Consider the following 19172-nt stretch of genomic DNA (forward strand, 5'->3'; position numbering starts at 1 on the left):
TTCTCTCCCCCTCTTTCTCCTCCCTCTCTCTCATTGGCTTAAAGGCAGAGTAATGATGCAGTCTGTGATTCAGTTTGTGCTCCAGGGCCGTGTTTTTCGGGGGGTGTGCTGTGCCCACTGTTCTGTCTCCTCTCCTCGTCACTGTGCCTGCAGAAGAGGACCCCTGAACAGCAGAGAGGAGTGACCACCAAGAGGAGAATGACATGGGCAATATGGGGGTGACCCATGGAAAGAAAGTAAGCAACTTGCTCATTTATTCTGAGGCTTTAAGTTTTGAGAAAATGTAAAAAAAAAAACAATAATAATATAAATAAAAAAAACATGAAAACAATTTTAATCTTAGTGCAGTCTTTAGAAGTGCTATAACAAATTTAGAACTCAGACAAAGAGTGCCGACAAAGTTTTCATCAATAACAGTCAAATCTTTACTTGAAGTGAAAGTACAGTGGAGTCCATGATGTTGCCGTAGAAACTAGGCTCTGTGTTCGAGTTCGACCATATAAGAAAAATCTCTGCAATTGCACAAGATTGGTGTTTTTTCTGTAAAGAACATTCTTTGCAGTTTTTCACAGTATGTTGCTTTATCTCACAGTTGGCCTACTTGTGGAATTCTCCTGTCACCTCTGGCTTACTTTGCTTTCAAACAGCTTAGTCTAAAGACTGTTTGCAACTTACAGCAATGTCATTTCAGAAAGTAAACAATTTTTCAAAAGAAAATGGGCAAGACTGTTTGGCTGGGTCAGTAATGAGGTGGCTGGAAGCCAGCTGGTTCCACAAGCATTTTAGGCCACACGAACACACACACACACACACACACACACACACACACACACACACACACACACACACACACACACACACACACACACACACACACACACACACACACACACACACAATAACTCTCTTGTGCCAGTGTAGTGCACAGGGCTGCTCTCTTCTTCATCAACAGCCTTGGAAATTATTTATGAAAGTCTGGAAGAGCTGAAGATGAGAATACAAAATAAGGCCTGCATTAATGAAAAGCACTTTAATGTACTGTAAGAGATTCTTTTCGTGAGAAGAAAATAATCTGGCAGAAATAACATTGCATAAACGCTTAGTGATTCACAGCTTATGTTTGCGGTTATATCTTGGCAGCGTAAACTTTTGATGAATTTCCATGACAGTAAATTAGTTATGGCTTACAGTTAAATTGTGATAATTCACATATCGTCGCTGTCCAAAGAAAAACACGTCTCCATTTTTTGCAATTTTCATTTTTCTACATCCTTTGAGGACGGCAGCCATTCTTTACATTGTGTGAAAAGTTCTTGATGAACAGGCCAATAAAAACGCACTAAAAAAAGCTTTTAAATAGACTTTCATTAAAAGTAAAGAACTTTTTTGTCCTCTCCTGTAAAGAGCATTTGGGAGATACGTGATTTTCTTTGGACAGCAACAATATGTGTTTCACAAATCTTACATTTCCATGTGTGAATGTTTCCAGATCTTGCTGTTTTGTTTTTTTTACATTGTGTCATGTGGCGTCCACAGGCAGATCTTAGCGATCAGCATCTGCATTCTGGATGTGCTCAACCACTTATTGGACCAGGTAACACATGTGTCTGATATTTGTTAACTAGAATGTATTTGGATATATTGTTGCTATGAATAAAATCTTGGGTTTACAAAATCATAAGTTTATAGAGAAGAAAAATATTCTTAACTTTAATGTAAGATTTTATTTCCAGACATTTTGGACCATTTTTATCTGCCCATTCATCATGATTTATTCACACACGGCAAAAGACGTTGTGAGGTTTTGATTTGACAGTAACGATGTGCTTACAAGTGTGGAACCAGCCTAGAACAGGAGTACCCAACTGTGTAGCACAATTTGTTGATTTTCCTGATTTAACATGTCTTCTGAACCTGGTATCTAATTGCTGGACTGGATTAAATTTGCTTAAATGTTCTAAATGTAGTCAGGATATCTAATACCTCTGATAAGATCTTATAAGATTATTTAACTTCTGAGTCTTAGATATTGTGACTAGTTTTAAGTAATTTTAGTGTCTTATTCCATTTGCAGATAATTGTGCTTTTTTTCAAGCTATATTTCTTTATGTAAACAAAATGATCTGTATTATTTCTCAAAGCAAGTCAAATAATCTGCCATTGGAATAAGACACATCCTCTAAATAAACATATTGAAAAAATGATTTAATTGAAATAAGTTCTTATTCTTACAACATCAAAATGAAATTCTGTTTTTAACTGGCTAACATTTTGTTGAACTTTTCTTTTAAAATGCAACCTTACTTTTCTTTCTCTCTGTGGTTTTGTCTTTCAGACTCAGGCTGTGGTCTGGGCTCTGTGCTAGGCTCTGATCAGAGATGGGACAGGGACGAAGATCTGGACCAGAACCAGCTGCTAGTGGAGCATGTAGATGAGGGCTATTATGAGGAGCTCATTAGGCCCAAAAAATTACCGAATCCCGTGAAGGCCTCCAAAAGCCACCGAGAGCTCCACCGAGAACTGCTCATCACTCACAAAAGGTGCACCACACAGCCTGAGTACACACAGCACAAACCCGCTATGGTTATGAAATAGAAAGGTTTATATGGTCGGTATTTATACATATACTTAGAACATGCTGTAGTTTTCTATAACTATTTTTGTCTCTTTTTATTAAGCAAAAGGTCACTGTATTATATAACAATGTCTTGAGATCATAATCTGAATTGGAACCATAGGCTTTATTGGCCAAGCATGCTTGAATGTCCAGTTCTGTGCCATCATTCATTTATTTAATTTCCTTCAAAAAGGCCATTAATTATGAAATATAAATGTTTCAAACGATATTTCTGAGCATATTCTACATAAGATAATCCACTTTCATAAGGAAGGAGAAAGTCAGCTGAAAAAGTGAAAAGAACAGGAGTTTCAAAACTGGTGTTAAAAAATGGGGGGCCCAACGTCGTAAAACATACTTCTATAACTTAGGATGGCTCAATTAGTTTGCATTGTAGACCCTGTAGTAACTGCATAATGAGCCTTAATATGTAATAAGCCTCAGATTTTAAGGGGCTAAAAGATACAGAGATATATGTGACTCCTAAGAAACCATGTAAGAACTGGTAGACCACCAAAATGCTCCACATCAGATGCAACCAACTTTTAAAATTGAACTTTGGAGGTGTGGAAAAATATCCCTGCAGATTTCTTTGGAAAATTTAACCATTCTGCTTCCCTGATGTTGACAAATGAAGAACCTGTACTCAATGGCTGGAACTCTGATTTTTACACAGTACTGTACAAGACGTTTGTTTTCAGTTATGCAGTAGCTCACAAAGGTATATTATCCCTTCCCATGCATACACATTATCACCCTGACACTTGCAAACATTCACAGAGATGCACAATTTTAAACAATAAAGTGACAAAACAAAGTTTAACTCCCATGAGAGTAGCTCTAATTCTGTATCGTAACATGTTGTGTGTTACAGATGCTACACTGCTACTTATTAATGCATGTTTGACCTGACACTTGGTTTCAAATATTTCAAATATTCATTCTGGGGAGCTGCAATAGGCTGATATTGTGTAGTCTGACCCTTGTGTCCTGACCTAATTATAGTCTAAAGCTTTAATCAGCACCAGTCCCCAGCTTGTCTTAAAAGGGCCAACCAGCCACCCTTTATATTTCTTAACCAACAGATGGCGCTAAAGGAACTGCTAGAGAACAGTGTGGAAAAATCTCCTCTCAAATGGTCTGATAAAATAAATGCCTCCCTCTAGAGGCCACTATTGGAACTCACACTAGCCCACATGGCTGTTTATCGTACTTCTGCTGATATGCTACTGATGTCTTTGCATTCTTGTGTTTAAATTTGGGCCCTGAAGCCAGAGATGGATCTGTGAGAATGTGATATTACTGTTGTTGTTAGAGGAGCGGTAGTGGAGGAGAAGCCGGAGCTGCAGAGGGTTCTGGAGCAGAGGAACAGAGCTCAGGCTCTGAGACAGGAACTTGAGGAAGAGGAGGAGAGGAAGAAGAGATCTCCCCTGGAGCAGGAGCTGCTGAGGAGACAGCAGAGACTAGAGAGGGTAAAAAACACTGGCCAGTGTGGCCTCTCTATAAACCTCCTTTAGCACATTTAAAGGGGGATTCCACCAATGTTTCAACATTTCTACACAAATGAATACTTAGTGAGCAAGTCATTTGATCTTATGAAATGTACAGCCCTACAATATGAGTCCTTTAATGGCTCTGAAAGATACTTTACAAAAAGTTATTACATGACATGGTTACGAACGAACTGCCTGATGTCTGAGATGTTGTTATTACGATATTTTTAAGTGTTGTAACTAAGAACAGCACCTAAAGAAACATTTTTTTTTATTTACCACAATTTTTCAATTTTGGATAGTAAATAAAATGGTTACATGTGTTTTATTGACATTGTGACTGCTGGTTCCTCTCACCACCATTGTAATAAAAATTTGAGCTGGCAAGAATCTCTATGAACCGTTTCACATCAAATCACTGTGAATGACTTTGTTTGCGTCAATTGTTGAATTATGCAGGAATTTTGAAAAATCTGTGAAACCTTTAAAAATGATCTCAAATCAAACTTATTTAGTAATGCATTTAAATGGCATCATTGCCTTCTTAGACTCTTCAGTAAAGTCTGAATTTCTTTTATTTATCATGTTTTTTTTACTTTGCATTATTGTTTTACAAAGCTTTCTTGTCTTTTTGATGTTCGTATTCTTCAGACCTTCTCAAAAACAGACAGAGGATTCTCAAAAAATCCATTTCTACTTTGCACACAAAATGTTAGCAAATCAGGAGATTCATTTTAATGCAAGTCTTAATGTTTTCTTCTCTAGCTGGAGAGAGAGATGGAGGAGGAGAGAGAACGGCTGAAGAGAGCACCTGAATTCATCAGGGTGAAGGAGAGTCTAAAGAGGACTGCAGTGGTGAACGCTGTGGAGAAGGAGCTGTAGGCCCTTTTCACGCTGTATTACTGTGAACACGGCACTACTCTTAATGAATGATGGTGGAGATGTTGTCGGTATGTTTCATCACCTGATACTGGCCGAGACTGGTGGAAACAGCAAAGCTGATTCTTGGCAGAAGTTGTCAGGTTGGATGGTTTTGGTTAGGCTTTGTCAGACTTCTTTGTTAAACTTCTGAGGTTTGTTTGTAGGTATGTACTGCACCTTAAACTGGTGAAAACATAGAGATGAATATACAGTAACACTTTATCTGATTTTTGAGCCTAGAAATATTGAATGTACAGATGGGACACTGAGTTTTTGCACCTATTTCCATCCAATTTTCACATGCACTAGTAACGAGTACTGAAAATTGGCTAACATAATTGTTTTCTCTGTGTATTGGGTGACTGTGTTTTTCTGATATTGTGTAACAGACACAGTCTTCTCCTGTTTCACTGAGCCAGGTTAAACCACTCTTTGTAGCAGTTCACAGGCAGTCTGTAATCACACATATGGCATGTCATTTCAGAAGACTGTAACAGTTTATTAACATAATTGTGTAAATACGTTTCGCAGGTCTTATAAACGACAGGATTTTATCGTGACCTCGTATTCCTGTGTGTTTGTGTACATACACACCCCTTTTTGATACATAACCTGAAATTACCAACCATAGCCTGGCTTTGCATAGCACTTTGATGTGAACTTTATTTGCACTGTACACATAAATCTTACTGAACACACAATGCATAGACAAGAGTGTTTATTTCATAACCTGCTACAATATCCTCAAGGGTACAAATCATTGGCTCTTTGTTACTCCATCAATAACCCATGATGCATTGCATCCATACATTTGTAGCTCAAAACAGCTTTTACAAAAAAAAGATATACAATCTTCCTATACATCATTTTTTATATATATAATGCACATAGTTGTGTCTCTTTTCCATTTGAAATTGACAAGTGCATCTGTTCTCACTTAAAACAATGAAATTGAATATTTACTCAAAATGGGAAGAAATCAAATCAGATATTAGAGCCATTGAGTTGCATTCTTAATCATAATACTGTGCTTGCCAATGCTAAGCCTAAATCATTTATAAATGTTCTGCTCAGTTTTAATATAGACTGTCACATACTGCTCTACTGATTGTAGTACTTGGTTTAGCTGAGTTATTTGGTGCCCATTATAAGCACCAAGTCAGGTTGTAGCAGTAGGAGGACAATTAATACTATTCTGATGGCTGTTTTCTTCTGTTTTTGGATGGTGAAATTCGCTCTGAAATTAGACCAAGTTTTAAAAACAAACCAACAAAATGGCAAAATAAAAGTCTGTTAATGTCACCACATTATTCTTAATCTTTAAGTGTCAGACAAAATGTTTTAAGGGCTTTAAACAATATCTGTTGTACAAACAGTATTCCAAGTAGTATGAGGAAAAAAAATGACACTGTTATCTATCAAGTGCATTTTACGCAGTATTCAAAACTTTTGCCCCCGTTAGTGCCAAAATACCTTGTCTCCAACGTCATATACAGTAAAAGTTTGTCAGTCTTCTTGTATTAGCATAGTGTTAATAATAATATCTATTTCTCATATGTTTATCATCGCTTATGTAAACATTTACGAGGTCATGCAAACATTAGACGTCTTCTCAGAGGAGCACAATACAGATTACAGCCAACAGCCCGAAGCTGAGATCCCTGCCCAAACACGTCAGAGACCAAACAAGCCCTTCACACACTACTAACACCCAGCACTCGCTTCTCAGTCACGCATATGTTACATATGCCTATAGCCCATTCTACACTGCTGAATGTTTCTGAATGGTACTGAGCAGGTATTCCCTACTGAATTCAAAAACAGTGCAGCTAGAAAAAAGACTGAAATGCTTACAAACCCTCTTAAAAAATAAAGGTTCCCAAACAGGGATGCACCAATGTGAGAAGGGCGGGGCTATGCCAATATTCAATATATTTCATGTTCATATCTACCATTGCTAATTCTGCTACGTAAACAATTATAAAACGTAGAAAGTGGGACTACATCTACTTGCAATTGCATCACAGAGAAATATGATATTTATTTAATTATACAGTTTTTTTATCTGCTCATAATGATATGATTTCAATGTCATTGTGCATCCCTAGCTCCTAAATGGTTCTTGGCTTGGATATATAGTTCTGGTAAAATAAAACAAAACTTTATATTATGTGAAGGATGTTCACACTTGCAATTTTCATTTACAAAAATGGTTCCCTGAGACAGTGGCTTGCAAACTGATCCTCAGGGATGCCCAGACGATACACATTTGTGCTCTATCCCAAAAAAGATGTAGAGCCAAAACCTGGGGTTCCCTGAAAACAGGTTTGAGAACAACTGCTCTAAAGAACCATCTGTAGAAATGTTCCTTAAAAGGAATGCAACAATAACATACTGCAGCATATTGATGTGTTGTGACTAACATGTTACCTTACAGCCTTTAGCTTGGGGCTAACATGTTAGTTTGTGGGTAGACCATCAGTTTGGTGTCTATGGAACAGCTTTTGTTATATAATATAAAAGTATGTTGTACTTTTATATTGTTGAATGCTCTAATAAACCAAAAGTAGAAACATTAACATATTAATGTAAGGCACATTTTCAGCTACTCCTTACTTTGGTGTATCAAAAAATGCATGTTGTGAAACATTATACCCTTATTTATTAGAAACCCAAACATGGCATTGCCCCAAAGAACCCTGTTTGACACCTTTATTTTTATAGAGTAGAACAGGAGTCTGCTTCAGGGACTAACATTAAATATTTTTAGGGTTAGAAGTGCATTTTAGTCTCACACCTAGCCCCTCACCATCAAACAGCTCATGTCTGTTCACATATGCTGATGTTGGGTGACGGTATGGTGCAGGGATCTCAGTTTGAGCCTTTGCCAGGACAGCCATTCTTTCCCTCTCCATTGACTTCCATAGACCTGAAACCACAGTCCCAATCACACATGCAGAGGCTCCAGCTCAAAGCTGTGCATTACCATCCGATATTTCAGAACCAGTCTGACGCAGGACACAGGGTCAGTGATACAGACACTGCATAGACCTTACTTAGAGTAAATACACCATGGATTAAGGCAAGGGAACTTTAAAATCAAGCCTAACAAAGATCATGGGGGAGTATGATTACCTTGAGTTCTTTAAATGCTCTTTTTAGTGCTTAACTAACAAATCACAACCTGTCTGATTTATAGAAATGACCATTGATTTACCAAAAGCACCCAAACTCTCCTTAGAGGTCATAAATGGAGTCTAATTCTTCTAACAACTCTCAAAAGAGTCTCACAGTTGCACACAAATATGATTTTCTTTGGTTGGGATATGAAGCAGAACAAAATAGAATGTGGGTGTAATAAGAGAATGAGGGATAAATGTCAGGCCATCATGTAAAGTGTTCAAACTCCTCTGTGATCATCTCTTCTTTAATCTTCATTCCATGCTCCTTTCTACTTGCACTAGCTCCCTCTGTTGGACACTGATGGAATAGCTCCGTGTTCAGAGCCAGACTGGTGGTGGTAGGAGTATGTGTGTAATGAGATCTGCTGGGTTCCTCTGGGTTCTGCACACTGCTAGGTCTCTCAGATCCTGCTGGCGGGTCGGCAGCAGTACGCACAGCTTCTCAGACTGTCTCGATCAGCGCTTCCACGCCGACCGTCTCCACCAGGAGAACCTACACAGAGATAAATTTCCAATCAACTTACACATATACAAATATGTGCTAGGCATGTAATTGCAACAAACACTACTGTAGCACCATAGTTTTACAACTGTGAGGAACCAATCACATTCCAATTGAAAGAGGGGATCATAGAGTTTCCTTCAGTCTGCAAGTAGATGTGACCCCTGAGCAGAAAGCATTTTGCATTCTCCACTTCAATAACAGTGAATCCATCATAACGTGTTTTCCTTGGCAGTGAACCTCCAACAGCTCAGAGCATTCATCGCTGGTTCCACAAAACTGGTTGATCTCCGAAATCGCATTGAAAGAGCCATGAGTACAGTGACACCCCACATGCTCAATCGAGTATGGGATGAATTTGACTATTGCGTTGATGTTGTCTGTACAGCTGGAGGAGGTTCATATTGAGCACTTGTAAAATTACATAATAAACTCTATGCTCACTTAAACTATTTACAATGTACTGCATTGTTCTGTAATAATTTACAAGTAAAATAAATAATTTTGAAATCAGATTAATCTTTTGAATCACCCTGTATAATTACCAGTACAGCTGCACAGTCCAGAAAGCAACAGATTAAACACATTAGGCTCCTTGTCAGAAAGCGATAGGCTGCCAAAGTTTACAACACTGTGCAAATGTCAAAGAAAAAAAATATTTATATAAATCTCTACAGCCTTAACAACTGTTTTTTTTTTTTTACTGTATTTAGTGTATCCACCCTTTGCCATCATTGCAGCTTCCATTCTTTTTATATATATATTTTTTTTTTCACCTTCAAACTTTCTAAGTTCAGTCTTAGAAGGTGGTTGCATTTTCTGCTTCTCTTGATACAACTAATCCCAACCACATTCAATGATGTTGACTCTGAGGTGGTCAGTCCACTGTTCTGAGGCACCAGCAGCTTCTTTGTATGATGTGCAAATGTCTTCTTGACAGCTACACATCCTTTCAGATCCGTAGTGTTAAGTTGTCTTCTCACAGTGGAAGGATGGACAGAAACAGATGTCAGATTTTTCAGATCTCAATCAATAGCGAAGCTTGATTTTCTCCATTCTCTGAAAGATTAAAGCTTAAAACACTGTTTATCTGATGGTGACAGCGGTGGTGGTCTACCAGGTCTTGTACAGTTCTTAGGAGCCCCATTTTCTCTGTATCTTTTAATAATTTATTTTGAACAGTTTTGAAAACTCCTGTTTATTCCACTTTTTCCTTTGACTTTCCCCTTCCTTATGGAAGTGGATTATCTTATATTTAATCTCGTCACAAATTTCTCCTGAAAAATGAATAACTTGTACTTAATGACTGGTAATTAAATGAAGGATGCTCTCTAACTTTTTGTACAGTACTGTACAACTTCTGGACATGTCATAGATGTCTGAATACATCTGGGATAAGGGAAAGATTTATATATATATATATATATATATATATATATATATATATATACTAAATCTAAATATATAAAATCTAAATATATATATATATATATATATATATATATATATTTATATACACTAAATCTTTCCCTTATCCCAGATGTATTCAGACATCTATGACATGTCCAGAAGTATATATATATATATATATATATATATATATATATATATATATATATATATATATATAATTTCTTTTCCCAGAACTTTCACTTTAATCCATTATATTTTACAAGATAGCACAGTTTTTCATCAGTGTTAATGTATCAATACAGTGGTGCCAACTCTGTGCTGTAATGAACTGCTGGGCAACAGAATCTAATTATGCAAAGGAATCATATTTCTGAGCCTCTATCTCACCGCTCTCCTCCTCTTGTTCCTCCTCCTCCTCTTGCTGCTGCTCCTTGGCTGGCAGAAGCAGGTGTCTATGGCAGGGGCTGGTGGATGTGATTTGGCTTGAGCCCTCCAGGCTGGTGCCCAGCTGCAGCCTCCTCATGTGCCTGACCACCGCTGTGGCATTGAAGGCTTGCTGCACACACAAATGCATGAAATGAAGTGTATCAAAACACATTCACCCCAGAACTGTTATTAGTCCACCAAACACAAATTAAGTCTACTGTTAGACTAAGTAATGCTGCTCAAGCTTGTTAATCTAGGATGCCACTTCTTGACAAATAACCCTTAAACCTTAAGAGAGCCATTTTCTATATGGGGGTTTGATTCTACTACCTGGGCAAGAACCCTGTGCTATACCAATAAGAGTCCTTGGGCAAGACTCCTAACACTGCCTTCACATAATTATAAAATTATCATATTAATATTTGTTATTTAATGACTTAAAGGTTATTTAATGGAAATATGTTATTTAATCACTTACATTTATATTCTTTATCAACTTGATAAAGTCGTCTCTGTCCCATAAAACATGTTTTTCCATGTTTGTGGATTTTTATTTTTCTACATCATTTGAACACAGCAGTGCTTTATACTGTGTGAAACTTCATGATGAATGGACCAATAGAAATGCTCAAAAATCACTTGAGATACAAAAATAATAAGTTTAAAACATTTTTGGTTTCTCCTGTAAACTACTTTGGAGATGCATGTTTTTCTTTGGAAAAAGTTCAAAGTTCAAGTCTACACAGGGATGGATCATGTTCTCATGAGGTCCCTGAAAACAAGATTACTTGGAGGCTGCCGAACTCCCAAAAAAAAAAAAACAAAAAAAAAAAACACTGTAAAATTCTTTTAATCAAGAATTTAATCAAGATTTCTTCTTTTGTTTCAAGTCATCCCCTTTGAGTGGCAACTGTAAACTTCTTGACAACCAAGGCCTGAGAACAGATGACATTTCTTAGTTTATTTTATACATTTAGCCACATGTACATATTCAAGAGCTATTTGTTCACGTAATGTTTCTAGTTGAAGTGGACTGTCTCAAGTATTTGAGCCCCTCCTTGAGCCTAAGCAGTCACAGACCCCTGAACACTGGTCCCACCAGCCCGATTCATACCTGAGCCTGCACTTTGTTTTGAATTCATACAACAGAAAAAGCATGACAAAAATAAAAACCTCCCATCAAATTCATATTTGATGAAGAATTTGACAAATACAAATTTTCTTATTCTACTTAATATCTGAAACTGAAAATTTGGAACACTTTTAACAGAATTCCTCTGCTTGTGTGAATGAGCTATGAGCTAATTTGCAGTTATTGTCAAGGTCAACATTTTTGGAGATAATGATCCACACAAATGATTCCAAAAGAGTACTTCAGGGCCAGGATCAGCTCTACTGTCTGTATCAGTGTAGCTCTAGTTGTACATTAGAGAGTGACAGATAAAGAGACTATGAGAATGCACTTACCTTCCATTTACTTTTGGCAAAGTTCTTCTTAATCTGAGCACTGACGGACTCGTGGATGTTCTTATCAAGAGCAGTATCTCCCGAAATCCTTCAAAACCAGACCAGAGAGAGAGGGGGTTGGGGGGTGATACAGACTGGTCAGTTCAAAGGGTTGTTTAACACAGATCTGAGAACAGAGACAGAACAGACAGAAGCACTGTGAAACTGAAAGACTATCTTTTTAAAACAGAGAGATGAACTCCTACCATGGGTGCTGTAAGGCCTGTTCACACGTGTATCTCAGCGTGGGATCTTTCTCCATTAGGTGGCATATGAAGTCTTTAGCTATAAGAAGATGGAATTAACAGTGTTAGAAATTACAAGCTTTATTTTTTACAATTGATTAATCTCTTTACTATTACTCAGTTAATCAATTAATCAAACCAGAAGCCATTTCAGCTCTATGTTTACTACGTTGATCTACATTTTTCACAAAAAACACTGCACATATCATATGAAAAATATAGATAATACATATTTGTGTTTAAGTAGGGCTGCCAAACGATTAAAATATTTCATCATGATTAATCACATTTGCTCTAATTTGATCCTAAATAGTTTTTTTTTCCCATTCATAAGCAGTGCACTTTGTTTTTGCTATATAAGTGGACAAAATAGGCTTAATCAGAAAGTATTTATTTCTTTCAAATGTTCAGTAATACTTTTAATAATTCAGTAATACAGGGTGCTCATGAATCCAAAGATGAAAATCAAGTGATTTACACAGAGTGAACACTGCTGTCCAGTGAGAGTAACAGTGGCTGCATGTTGAAAGCAATGAGTGTATATATAATATATATATATATATACACATCTGGTCAAATTATTTTGTTGATTTTTTTTAACAGAACACATCCTCTTCAGAGTTTTTTTTAATGCACAATTGTTTATTGTTTACTTGCTAAATGAAACATTTTGGGAAAAATTAAAACATGGTCTCAATTTACTGTACTTCATATTTTGTGTTTTTTTTCTGATATGTTAAGTTCAGCAATTAAAAAGAAATTGTGCACCAATTTGCAGAAATATACCTTTTTTGGTCGTATTTGGTCGTATTTTCATTTAGACAATCAAAAAAACATGATTAGGTATTAAAACTTCTGCATGCGATTTCTACATTCAATGCTTCCAGCTTGCTCTTGTTCATACAGCTCATAAACTCTTGTTACAGTGAAGGCTCTTTAGAGAAACTAGAGCTTTACACTTTTGCTTTTGTTAGTTTGCAGCTTGTTAGGTTACCCACACGTCTCCCAGTTGCAAAGCCCAGCATAGTCTAATGAAGGTGTGGAAGGTATCGCTTTAAAAGCCACTTAAATGTGAGTGCAAACACAGTGCGAGAGCAGCCGTGCATCAGTCTGCACCACTATAGATGCTTCCAAGGGTCAAACTAGGAAAATGCGTTAACATCGTTAAAAAACTTTCTCATTAAAAATTTGTGTTCTCTTGCTGTTTCTCTTCTACAACCGTTTTCACTCCTGAAGAGAATGAGGAGAGCATCACAGAGCTCAAAGAGAGCCCTTATGAAGCACTAACAGCTAACAGAGTTTTTCTAATGAATAATTAATGTTAACTTTGAGAGTCATATTTTTAAGTAAATGGATCTGCTCGTCAATCATTGCAGCTCTACAATGTACACTGACATACATTCTGTAGTATGTGCACTATTAAAAATGCTTGAAGACTGTGAAAGATGAATCACCTGAGTCTGATATGTCGTCCCAGTACGGAGAGTCAAACTCATACTCCGCCTTCAGAATTTGTTCAAACAGCTTGGCATCATTTTCGTCATAAAATGGAGGATAGCCACATAGCCTGGAAAAGACACTATATGGTAAGTATTTCTGTCCCTAGACTGCAACTCTATTTTGAGGAACCATTTTGCTAAGGCACTCTTTGCTTGAGTGCCCATTCACATGAATATGTAATGGTAGAATGCAAGTTAGTACATCAGGCTTGCATGAAGAGCCACTGGGGATATGGGATGTGCCAAGAGGCAAGTTATGTGTATTTAATCTCTAAACATTTGCATTTAACTCAAAGCAAAATTAATATACATATACATGCATATGTACATACAATATACATATTTGAATATCTGCTATATGTCCAAAAGTCTGTAGACAGACTTTTCTTCTGAAATCAAAAGGTATTAATAAGGAATATCAGCCTCTAATCTTCTTGGAAAGCTTTGCTAGTTGTTGGAACATTGCTGTAAGGATAGCTACAAGGTACTGTCGCTGGATTAGAACTGAATCGCAAACAAATTGCAAAGACATTATTTGGATTTACAGCTGCAATGGATTTACTTAGTGCAATACTAAGTGGGGGGGCGGGGCGGAGGGCTTTCTACTCCTCTTTCCAACAACCAACACTTGGCATTGGGCATGGAGACCTTAGGATCATGTTCGGATGCTCCAGAGCATCTCATTCTTATAGCAATGCTCTACGGAGATTTTATAAGCTGTATATGCCTGTGTCAACAATGGGTGTGCCTAAAAAAGTCCCCGCAAATAGTTAACTCCTCTTAGATGGCTTAATATGGTTATATGGACTTATATTTCTATCAAATGTGTTACTACAGCACATTTTTTTCATTGACAAATAGGTTATAAGTATATTAAAAAAAAGTGATTTTAAGGCGCTAGTTAGCAGGCTAGTTTTGTACATCAAAAATAAGTTTGAACGTACCACTGTTCAATATACTAAAATATGTTGATGAGAGGATGTGCCACACACTGACGAGAGCTGCGGGAGGTGGCATGAGCCCATCCTGCTGATGCCAAACCAGCATCAGCGGGCTCTCTTATTAAAGGTTAACGAGAAGGCCTAAACAGCTTTGCACACAACCACACAGATTCATGTTGGCTTACTGAAGCCTCACTGAGACACGTTTAGAGAACACACAGATCTGAGCAGGCAAACCAGTGTGCTTGTATCCTTGTTAACACCAGGGGTTAATGTTAACTTAGTGTGAAGGCTAAGGTATCAGGAATTTCTGCTCACTGACACTGAAACAAGGCAAGTATAGACGATAAAGACTCAACATGGAGCAAGTGAGGCCAAGTGACTGGTCATGGGGTGACAGAAAGACAGAATCTTTATTAAAGTTACAGTGCAAGCTTTGTTTCTGCTTTGTCTCAAACAGATATGGTGCGCAGGGTAGTTGGGGGATGGGGCAAAGTTTAGAAACAGGACAGCAAGGGGACATTTACAATTGGTATGATAAAGCATATTCATAGATCTTCATTTTGTTCATGAGTGTTGAGCTTTACGGTCACTCTTATACCATTTGTAGTAGTTTCTTGGGCATAACAATAATAAACACAATGGTTAACAATTTATTATTGATTTTTTTATTCATATTATTATTATTATACTTATTATAAATGTGTTTTTTATGTTTTAATGTATGACAAAGGTATTTTAATGTAAATGAAGGGGTGTCTGGATACTTTTGGACACATAGGGTACTACATGGAAGCATGCAGCCACTCACAAAATGTAAGAAATGACTCCTATAGACCAGCAGTCAACCGCTTTGCTGTAAGGTTTCTGCGCCAGGACCTCAGGGGCTGAGAGAGAGAGAGAGAGAGAGAGAGAGAGAGAGACAGAGAGAGAGAGACAGAGAGAGATGCTGAGTGCTCGGATGCTCTCTTGCTGTCGCTTGTCTACAATCATTTTCACTTCTGAAGAGAATGAGGACAACATCAAAGAGCTCAGGGCACAGAGAGCACATCTGAAGCACTAACAGCTGACACTACGAAGTACTTGATTAAATGGAGTTCATAAAACTCTTGAAAGGGAAAGAGAAAAATAGAGAGGGAGGAAAAAAGAAAGTGACAGTGAGAAAGAGAGAGGTGAACAGAAGAGAGAACAAAAAACAGCCTTTATTCATACCTACATATCCAGGCGTTCCACAGGCCGTTGACATCACAGTCCCAGAGTCTTCGATTTTTGACAGTCCAAAATCACTGATCATGATGTTGGAGTCTTCATCCATACTGTAGTACAGCAGGTTCTCTGGCTGCACCCAGGGAAAATGAAAAGAACAGACAGATTTAAATCCTTTCTAACTGGCTTCAGTGCATTAGGTTAAATAATTCTGCTGCAGTAGAGGACAACATCTGTACAGAATTCCCAAAGGACTCTTGGCGACCCTGAAGATTCCCACAGGAGCAGGAGAAAAAAAAACAAATAATACCCCAGTATGGGATACGAGTGTAACCAAATGGGAGCAGGCAGGGGATGAAATTGTTTATTTTAAGCAATCAGAAATAGGCAAAAAAATCATATAATTCATATTAGGCAGGGCAAAATGTAAGTCCTGAATGCCCAGGACTGCCGCTGTTTACTCCTTGAATCGATGGGTAACTCAATCAGTTTGCATTGTGTTTCATATATAATATATGCTCCCCTCTGCAGCAACAGTCTCCACTCTTCTGGGAAGGCTTTGCTCTAGATGTTGGAACATTGCTGTTAGAAATTGATTGCATTCAGCCAAAAAAGCATTAGTAATGTCAGCTACTGATGTTGGATGATTAATCTTGGATCACAAACGCCACTGCCACTCAATACGCCAAAGGTACTGGATGGAGCAGTTCCATTGCTCCACAGCCCAATGCAGGGGGGCTTTATACCACTCCAGACAACACCTGGCATTTGGCATGGTGACGTTAGACTCATATGAGCATCTCATTCTGTTACTAGTGCATTTCTATAGAGATTATACAAGCTGCGTACAGTACTCTGTGTCAGCAATGAGTGTACCTTAAAGTAGCTGTATTCACTAATTCGAAGGGGTGTCTGGATACTTCTGCACATGTAGTGTAGTTGCTGTAAAAATAAGCTGTAGTATGTAACATGCCTGGGAAAGTTAAGGGGTTAAATAATAATTGGTGAATAATACCCAAGAGGAAGTGCTGTGAAATGGTGTTCTGTGTTTGTAGGCATGAGGCCAAAAGCTGAACTGCATTCACTTTATTCTTGCTTTTTCCTCCTTGCTCAAAATAAATCTTTATCCCGGAGTTTCATTAGGCTGTTGCTGATCATTATTAGCTTTTGAGCACAATTTTACTAGTCAAATAGGTGGCTAATTAATAAATTATCAGTTAGCTGATTACTTGGGTCTATCTCTAATAGTATCAAACATGGTACCTTGTAACACCAGCTGTTAATGGTTTTGGTAAAAACTGGTTACAGTTGCTAGATTACACAGCTGAATATGGTCGAGTGATACTTAAAGGCTGCTGTCGAACAGTCGAATGAAACATCCTTTGCTGTCTGCTTTTTCCTTGACTTTGCTGGATCGGGTAGCCTTGTGGATCCACATGCTAGTCCATTCTGACAATATGTTTAGTTAGACCATAGGCTACATGGAAAATGAGTCGCCTAAAAAACATACAAGACCTGGCAGACCACCAAAACTGTGCTGTTCTTGATTCAGATCTGAAAAAATCCACTCCAAAATAGAATGATAAAATAAAATTGTGGTACAATTATGTTCCCTAATTAAAGTTACTGAAGATGTGCCCTTGAGGTTACCACCCCAGTGACACTTTTTCCCTTTTTCTGAGAGTGTTCTCTAGTGGAGGCCTTACCTTCAGATCTCTGTGCACGATGCCCATGTCATGCAGATACTTCACAGCATCTAAAATCTGATGAATGAGCTTACTGGCATCTCTCTCTGTATAGAAGCCCTTCTCCACGATTCTATCAAACAGCTCTCCACCAGAAACCCTAAAGACACACACTCAGGGAGTCATTCATAATTTATAATAACAACAGAGCTGTGTGAATCAGAAAGAATTTAAAATATGTTTTGACTCACAGCTGCATGACCAGGTACAGATGAGACTGACTCTCGAAAATGTCCTCCAGTGAAACTATATTCTCATGCTTTATTCTGTAAGAGACAACAGAGAACAGGATGACATTACTGACCTTAACCCACAAAGGCTTAGATGCTGTGGTTTTGCTATTTTATTTAAATAGAATTACCAAATTACATAACTAATTACATTTACATCCTCTTTATATTGTGAGTCTGCACTTTAGATGTCTAAATTCAGTTGTTTCAATGTCAAGAAATGACAAAAAATTATAAAAATGTATTTTTTTTCTGCAGATCAAAACTGTGTATAACAATATCTCTGTGACAATAACTCTGTAACATGATTAAAATTGCACATCGCTCTGAATAAAGGCTTCTATCAAATTCTGTAAATGTAAATGCAAATGCATCATTATGCACTTGTTTAAAAACAGGAATTCAACTGCACTGGTTTAGGAATGTCTAAATCCAGAATGTGCTTTTATGGTCCAAAAAATAAAAAAATAAAAATCTCAAACCTAAAAAAGTGTAATGGTGTTATTGTCTGTATTCCACTGCTGTGTAAACAATTCCTCCAATGACATTCCAGTGTATTCAGTATACTTTTAGTATTTTAATAAAATAATGAGTAACTTAAATAATTCTGAATGATACCAAAATAGTCTAACTGAACCATTTTCTTAAGAACTGTAATCAAATATTAGGCATTTTTGTTGCCATTAAAAACGTCTCATCTGGCCTCTTCTCACTTTTAACTTTGATTTCAAACCACAAATGGTTATGCTGTTTAGATGAAGATTGAAGAACCCTTTTAAATGGTTCTAAAGCACCAAAAAGGGTTCTGCTATTTTCTAAGAATCAGTCAAAAACCTTTCTTGATACTATATAGAACCTAGTAGGAGTCTCACTCTAGTAGGAGTCTCAGCTCTAGGCACTCTGGATGTGTGTGCTGTAAGCTCTTTATTTCCTTCTGTTCCTCATTGTCCTGTCTTCCTTCTCCAAACACTGCAGCCTTTTTCAGTTGCCTTTATTGTCATGTGGCTCAGCCCCTAGTCCGTCACTTTCTCTTTCTACTTCCTTCCCCCAATATCTCTCTCTCTCTCTCTCTCTCTCTCTCTCTCTCTCCTTAATTACAGTATTTCTCACAGTAACAGAGGAACACACTCTAGCAATTTTACTCTCTTTGATTATTTCCCCCCTAGTCTCTCTCTCTTTCACTCTCTTTGCATCTCACTCTTTATATTTCTCCCTCTCTTTCAATTTCTCTCCCTCTCCTTCCTTC

At 37.5% G+C, this 19172-nt stretch overlaps 2 protein-coding genes across 4 annotated transcripts in view; one reads left to right on the plus strand and one right to left on the minus strand.

The window, feature by feature from the left end:
* Positions 1 to 56: 56 nt before the first annotated feature.
* On the plus strand, positions 57 to 5732 carry LOC108427564 (actin-associated protein FAM107A). Its single transcript, XM_017697802.2, has 5 exons — positions 57 to 236; positions 1537 to 1594; positions 2336 to 2540; positions 3933 to 4089; positions 4876 to 5732. Exons 1-5 carry the CDS (start codon positions 204 to 206, stop codon positions 4990 to 4992), a joined length of 570 nt encoding a protein of 189 aa, XP_017553291.1. The 5' UTR covers positions 57 to 203; the 3' UTR covers positions 4993 to 5732.
* camk1a (calcium/calmodulin-dependent protein kinase Ia) overlaps positions 5733 to 19172 on the minus strand; it is a 38266-nt gene continuing 24826 nt past the window's right edge. For all 3 annotated transcript variants that reach the window (XM_017697800.2, XM_017697799.2, XM_017697801.2), the window contains 9 exons: positions 17888 to 17962; positions 17658 to 17796; positions 15958 to 16084; positions 15557 to 15632; positions 13760 to 13872; positions 12267 to 12345; positions 12022 to 12109; positions 10516 to 10684; positions 5733 to 8706 (listed from right to left, as the gene is read on the minus strand). In XM_017697800.2, coding sequence (XP_017553289.1) covers positions 8615 to 8706; positions 10516 to 10684; positions 12022 to 12109; positions 12267 to 12345; positions 13760 to 13872; positions 15557 to 15632; positions 15958 to 16084; positions 17658 to 17796; positions 17888 to 17962 — 958 coding nt within the window. In that variant the 3' untranslated portion in view covers positions 5733 to 8614. The remainder of the gene's footprint in view (positions 8707 to 10515; positions 10685 to 12021; positions 12110 to 12266; positions 12346 to 13759; positions 13873 to 15556; positions 15633 to 15957; positions 16085 to 17657; positions 17797 to 17887; positions 17963 to 19172) is intronic.

The sequence above is a fragment of the Pygocentrus nattereri genome, chromosome 26 (assembly GCF_015220715.1).
Source record: "Pygocentrus nattereri isolate fPygNat1 chromosome 26, fPygNat1.pri, whole genome shotgun sequence".
NCBI classification, from domain to species: Eukaryota; Metazoa; Chordata; class Actinopteri; order Characiformes; family Serrasalmidae; genus Pygocentrus; species Pygocentrus nattereri.